Source organism: Trachymyrmex cornetzi, unplaced genomic scaffold, assembly GCF_001594075.2.
Source record: "Trachymyrmex cornetzi isolate Tcor2-1 unplaced genomic scaffold, Tcor1.1 scaffold579, whole genome shotgun sequence".
Lineage (NCBI taxonomy): Eukaryota > Metazoa > Arthropoda > Insecta > Hymenoptera > Formicidae > Trachymyrmex > Trachymyrmex cornetzi.
In genome coordinates, this window is record NW_017299892.1 from 992,806 (window position 1) to 999,532 (window position 6,727).

At 39.6% G+C, this 6,727-nt stretch overlaps 2 protein-coding genes across 6 annotated transcripts in view; one reads left to right on the forward strand and one right to left on the reverse strand.

The window, feature by feature from the left end:
• Window positions 1–546: 546 nt before the first annotated feature.
• On the reverse strand, window positions 547–3,013 carry GlcAT-I (Glucuronyltransferase I). The gene is made up of 4 exons (XM_018515572.1): window positions 2,842–3,013; window positions 1,361–1,887; window positions 794–1,090; window positions 547–713 (listed from the first exon to the last, which is right to left on the reverse strand). Exons 1-4 carry the CDS (start codon window positions 2,966–2,968, stop codon window positions 615–617), a joined length of 1,050 nt encoding a protein of 349 aa, XP_018371074.1. The 5' UTR covers window positions 2,969–3,013; the 3' UTR covers window positions 547–614.
• A 2,041-nt stretch (window positions 3,014–5,054) lies between these two features.
• LOC108766338 (protein FAM135A) overlaps window positions 5,055–6,727 on the forward strand; it is a 27,326-nt gene continuing 25,653 nt past the window's right edge. For 4 of the 5 annotated variants that reach the window (XM_018515567.1, XM_018515570.1, XM_018515569.1 and 1 more), the window contains exon 1: window positions 5,055–5,848. The gene's annotated coding sequence lies outside the window, so the exon portion shown is untranslated. Of the gene's footprint in view, window positions 5,853–6,727 lie in introns of all 5 variants that reach the window. The other variant, XM_018515568.1, reaches the window with a different exon arrangement.

Genomic DNA, 6,727 nt, shown 5'->3' on the forward strand with positions numbered 1-6,727 from the left:
ATGAAAAAAACGTTTTCAAGATGAGAAGAATGGATGGATCGACAGGACTGGAAACCTACGCCTCTCTGGTTTTTCTCAAAAACTTTATTACAATAATTAACTTATTACAATAATTATGGGTAAATTTTTTTATAAAACGATGACGCAATATAACAAAATCGTTATATTAGTCATCATGAGAATAACAAAAGATCGTTAATTTTTTACGACAAACGTGGCAGCGACATGCGGATTAGTAATCCAAACTATCTAAAGCACATTGCGATATCACATGATTCTTGGAGATTCAAATAATAATTCACTAGAATTATTCGTTTTTAATGATTGTTTTTTATCATCGCTACTACGTCTGCAATTATAAGCAGCTGTACAGAATGGCACTGCATTATTCTACATGTATATACACAATATGCAAAATTCAGTACAATCAGCGTTTATACGCTTCGTTTTAAATGTCTTATCTTTTTAAAAAATGTCAACGTATGTACAAATATGTACATATAATATTAACGTATTTTATTATTAATTATAATAATATCAAATTAAATTATTAAATTCTCATAGAAAGCATAACACATTGCACATTGGAATAATGATGAGAATAATGTCTTTCTTTATACTTCAATGCCAGCATTGGAACGCTTGCCTTTTTTGATCAACATTTGTTCGACATTCAATTGCGGCGGTTCTGTTCGCGTATGCCACACATATACCTAAAATACATTTAGATTTTCACAAGAATCACAAGTATATTGAAAGTTATCGACAAAATTCCAAGTAAATTTCTCGATACCTTAGTGCAGCAGTCCGCCAGCGGCTCCAACTGATCCTTGGTGACTATTTGCCTAAGTATCTCGCTCTCCTGGTAACCACCTTGCACATCAAACGAGAACCACGCGTCGGTGTGTTTGAGTAAGAGTTCAAGATTAATTGCGAAGCCTGCCATGTCGAGTGGAAATGGTCGGTCCGGTTTCCAAGCCGCGTTAAAACTTATTACTTTATTAGTGACGTTGTCACAAATAGGCTTCTCTACCATTAGACCACCGACTAGGCCAACTGGCCAAACGCCGACTCTTTGTATTTTCTCCATCTGGAAGCAATAATTAGTACATATCTAAGTAAAATTAATCGAGTAGATCACGATTTATTTTTTTTTAATTGCTTTAAATTTTATCTTTCAATTTGATATTAGGAAAAATAATTGAATCACTTCCCATCATAATTATTATGTAAAAAATTGAGAATATAAAATAAGTAAACTGTTCTGAATTAAATCGCTGACTGAAAGAAAAAGAGATATTTAAAAAATGATCGCGTGATTTTATTTAGAAAAATCATTCTCCGAAGGCATCCGCCTCACCTCGTGAAAGAGTTTGACAGAGTAAGTATTATCATCGTCGGCAAAGTAAACGACGCCTTTGTTAGACAATTTGAGATTCTCCCTAAGCCATCTTAGCGCCGCATTTCGTTGCTCAACCCCGCGTGGCTTCTTCCAGTTTGGATCGTTCCTGCCGAGCTTATAATTCGGTGGTGTTGCCACGGCCAGATGGGTGTAGATAAGACCACTTGTCTCCAGAAACCGGGAGACCAGGGCGGTCTTCTGCGGGGCATCTTCCACGACGATCCAGTGAAAGTTGGACACGTGGAGAAATGTCTGTGCCAACCGGGTGAGTTCGGCCTTTTGCACGGGCCTGGCAAACGTAGGCGTGATTGCATAGATCACAGGCCGGTTACCCTCGTTTCGCCCGCGGACATTTTCGACGAAGAGACCGTGCGCCTCCAGCCTCTTCAGCAAGCTATACGTCAATCCCTGCACGTCCCGTAGATCTGCTATCATCGGCTCCAGCTTGGATCTTATCTCTTGCCACTTCTTGTGCTCCTGATAATCTGTGTAAAACACAATTGGAATTATTAGCGATAATATCTTGGCGATATCTTTTTCGTCAGTCCAAAACTCGTAATGAGCACCGCGATATACAGAAAATTATATTTGAGTGAAGGGAGCCTGAAAGAACAAGTCATAGCAAAGATGCAGCGTGTATTATAAATAGCTAAAGTATTATGACATCACCAGGGATTTCGAAACAGTGTTGAGCGTAAATGGCAATAATCTACACTTACAAATATGTACACATTGTTTATATACATGGAAAGATAAGATATTTTATTGCATCGCTTGCAATAATTAATCGTTATATATATTTCTCTTTCTTCTGCATTAGAAATACAGGCTTTATTCGTCAAAATTATAATATTGACGATTCTACCAGAGTAACTTCAAACGTATTAAAATTAGCAGCGATTCAATATTCTTTTATCGTTCGAAACCTGATTATAAATCACAATTCTTGATAATAATCATTCAAATTTTATCACAATTTGATTATATCTAGATAATAATATTTGTAAGTGTTTTTTATCTATTTAAAAATATACTGATAATAATATTCACATGAAGTATGTTCTCGCAAAATATATTGACATGTTAAAAATTATATAGCAATTCTAATATATAATTCGAACAATTATATAAACATTTTGTAAATTATATTAAAACTACATAATAACTTTCTTAATTTTTTTTAAATTCTACATAATTCTTTAACTCACGATACGCAAAAAAAGTCTATACAACATTCATTTAAATTAAATAAAATAAGAAAAATCACTGATCCACGATATTCGACTCCGTTTTAAATCTCGCGCCAAACCTGCACAGTGCCCATCAACGGCACTATTCACTCGCTATTCACGCAGTTCACGCCGTTGCAAGCATGGACGAGTAAAGGTTATACACTTGTGGTGACGAGAAAGAAATACGATAGCTGGATGAACACTCACATATGATGCTTTGGAAGATAATCACATTTAGCAGGATGAGTATCACGAAAGCCCTATTGCAGCGAAATCCGCTCCACATATTAGCCTTCGCGCTAGATTCGTCGATGAGAAACAAACTCTCGGTCATTGTTGCCGCGCCATGACACCGTTCTGCTTAACCGATCGCGCTGATCGAAGTGTCAAAGTTTCGTTTATCGCCCATGGTGAAAGGAACTCGGTGTTCTTGCGCCATTATCTTGCGCATACGTTTTTAACAGCCAATGAAAACGTGACACTATATGTCGCCATGTTGCCAGTTATTTGAATTAAAAGTCATATAATAAGAAATGATTTGCCACAGACTTTTTCCCACTTTAATATCAACGCTTTCTCTTTTGGGAAGCGATGAATATGTACATTTCTGAATTCTTCTTTTCGATGATTCTTTTCATTGACTAACATCAGGGTTGTATAAATTATATAAAAAAGTAACAAAGTTAACTTTTTTGTTACTTTTTTTCCGTAATTATCTTTTTTAGCGAGTAACAGTAATGATAATTAAGTTACAATTTCTCGTAACGAATAATGAAATTTAAAAGTTATTATTTTATTACTTCGTTACTCATTATTTTTAGTGAGTTAACGCGTTACTTTTCAAAGTAACTTTTCCAGCCTTAGCATTTAGTTAGTTAGCGTTATTGTCATAAAAAATTGCAACGTCATTATCAAATTGTTTATTATAAAAAGTAATGACACAGTAACGAGAAAGTAACTTTTAACAACCTTGACTAACACATTCAATTGATGCTACAACAAAAATGGTTTCAATGTACACACAACTCATCTAGAGAAGTTATTTCATATAACTTATGAAGATAAATAAAACTTTGAGTAAGTAATGTTTTTTGTAACGATCGTGGAGTGAAGAGTTGTGTGACTATTCTTTGACAAAGATCAGGATTAAAAAATACAGGACACATATATATATCAGATTTTATTTGATTGCCACCTCTCAGAAAATAATAGCAAACCACTGAGAATATCTTTGTTATGAAAATCTCTTCTCTATCTATAGAGGGTACATGTAAGAAATATAACGCATGAAAACATTTTTATAAAAAAGCACCAATTGAGAGGGTGATTACGTCGCAACATTGTAACGAATACTTATTAGCAGCGTACGGTAAAACGTTTATTTAATTTATATCTTTTAGATCTAAAAATATAATCCAATCAGCACGAAAAAAGTTGCCAACAGTCGCAAAATAAACGTTCTGCTGAACGCAGCTGTTAATTGAAAGAAAAATTTTCACAGGAAATGATACCAAAGTATCTGTAAAGTTAGCACATCATTTTATTGACATAACGAAAATAATCATAGTTTCAATAACACTTTTCATAGTTCCATAGTTCTATGTAAAAATGAAAAGAATTTCCATATTTTTTATGCAAAAAAAACTGAAATGATATAATTAATGTGTTAACTTCAAGCGTATTGTCAATTCTTTATGGAAAAAAATACAAAACCGAAAAACCACATATCAGAGAAAAGTAGAAACGAATCAAACATTTGTCAAGCGAATCGAATGTGACAATACATTCGAAAACGAATCAAATCGAATCCATTGCGAGGATAATATTTGCGAATTACATTTAAGTTCCTTCATTGTACAGTAAATAAAATTTAGCTATTTTAATTACTGCTGTATTACATTTAGCTGCTATGTTACCTAAAACTTTATGTTTTATTCGCAAAAGGAGAGTTTTAAAAGATTTGAAATAATTCTCTCAGTTTCAAAGAGTCGAGTCGTTTGAAACTATTAAATTCAGAAAGAAATATACCCCTAGTAACACGTTTAACAATATTTTTCAGATTTTTAATTCTACACCACGATATCTCATCGTACACTCATATATCACTTCGAGAAAGAGAGAACAGAAGAGGGTAAGTTACAGAATTGCACTGATGCAGACAGCCACCCCTATATAGTGTGTCCGCGCAACCCCAGATGACGCCAAGGGTGCTCGCGAGACCCGTGGGGCTCACACGGCGCGTGTTCGAGATAGGGCGCATGCCGAGGTACACGCGTGCTACGGTCACGCGTACACTCTCTCCCTAGGACAGTCAGCAACGACAGCAACTGAACGACAAGGGGCAGGGAGAGGTGAAGAGAAAAGGGCAGGATGGTAGGGGATAGTGGAGGGAGGCTGGCTCCGCTGGCGAAGTAGCAACTAGCAAGGGTATCGCGCAGCCACACCGGCCACTGCGACGGCCGCGACGGAACGAGCGCGTCGCTCCTCCGTTACTCCTTCTGCAACGTTCGTCGTACAGCTCCGTTTTTTGCGCGCGACGGCACGCAAACGACGTCGCGATGTGAGGACGCGCGAGAGCAAGATGATCCTGTCCGACGATCGTGACATGATGCGAGACCCGGCGCGACGAGCTGCGATTAATTACCAACGGGGGTGAGTCGATAGCTCGCACCCGACGAAAGGTGGGAGAGGGGGATACTAGGGCGGAAGCGGGATTGAGGGAGAGAGAGAGAGAGAGAGAGAATGAGAGAGAGAGAAATTACGGAAAGCTCACGTGACACGCTGAAGGGGTGCGAAACTGTCTGACAGTACATCAAGCGTCCACTACTATTGCCATCAGTTGCTTGTTGTGGCTGTGACAGCTATCACGACGGTGACAGCGGTGGCGGCGGTAGTTCATGGTGGAAGTGGTTGTGGTGGTGATCGACGGTGACGACGAGGACGACGAAGGATAACGCTGCGCCCCTGCGAGCGGCGGCGAGACGGAAGGAAAGTGGTAACATCCGAGGTTACGAGGCCAGGGGAGAAAGTGGGTGTTGCCTGAGCGACGGCGACAACGAAAAGATCGCCCGGGTCCTGTGGGACATTACTAGAAGTCCTAGGTGTTTTACATAGAAAGCAGGAGAGGGAGAGACGAATGAAAGGATGCTCGTTGGTCGTCACTCGTCTTCCTGGAGTCAATGTCAGCCCGTCGTTGGCCTCCTTTTCGTCTTTCGTGAGTAAGCCACATCGAGTATCTTCCACCCTGCATATACATCGATATACACAAAGTTTATTACGAGGACGAATCTCATATCAACTATACAAATGTAGAAATTGTGGTTCGCTGCTTATTGCCTATGCGCTTCGTCTTCGTCTCTATCTTGGAGCGTATATCCTATATAAGCGCACAATATTCCTAGAATGTTATATGAATATTATTTGCCCCCCTTTAATATAATATTCTAAGATTATTGTGCGCTTATAGGGTAATAGCTCAATCGTTCGCATCTCTCAAACGAGAGAGATCATTTGAAACTTGTCGTACCGCTCTCGCTTCCCGAACGTCGTTGATCAAGGATGATCAAGAGTGCACGCAGCATCGCGCTTTGCCGCGAGGAAATAGAGGTCGGATGCAAATTATGAGCGTGGATGGTAGGCGTTGCACGCCGGGCACGGTAATTGGGGCGAGGGAACTCCACTCTTCGCGGTAGGTGCGGGCGACGGGGAGAAGTCACCACGGAGGGATACCGCTGTCTCTCGTTTCCCTCGCGATTTCTCTCCCTTGCGGCCTCACCCCGCGCCGCCCTCGATTCTCTACCGTCCGCAATCCAGTCTCTTTGCGTCTCCCTCGTATCTTTTTTTTCTCTCCTTCTTGCTTTTGATTCCAGAATCATTACCAGGATCGTTAGTCTGTGAAGCATCTCTCTCGCGAGTTCCATACAAACAATGAGGAAAGGGGGTTACTGTGCACAATGTGTACACGCGCCCTTTGCTCTCTCTCTATGTCCTTCTTCGTGCAACCCTTTCGTCGTCGTACGTCACGAGTACCGTATTTAAATACCAGGAATAATACTCGAGGCTTATCGGCTGTCCAAGAGGGAATCTCTCTCTC

Coding starts and splice junctions, on each gene's coding strand:
- GlcAT-I (XM_018515572.1), bottom strand. CDS start 2,968: ATGACCGAGAGTTTGTTTCTCATCGACGAATCTAGCGCGAAGGCTAAT. Junction 1,888..2,841: donor TATCTTCCAAAGCATCATAT/GTGAGTGTTCAT, acceptor TGTTTTACACAG/ATTATCAGGAGCACAAGAAG. Junction 1,091..1,360: donor CTGTCAAACTCTTTCACGAG/GTGAGGCGGATG, acceptor TATTGCTTCCAG/ATGGAGAAAATACAAAGAGT.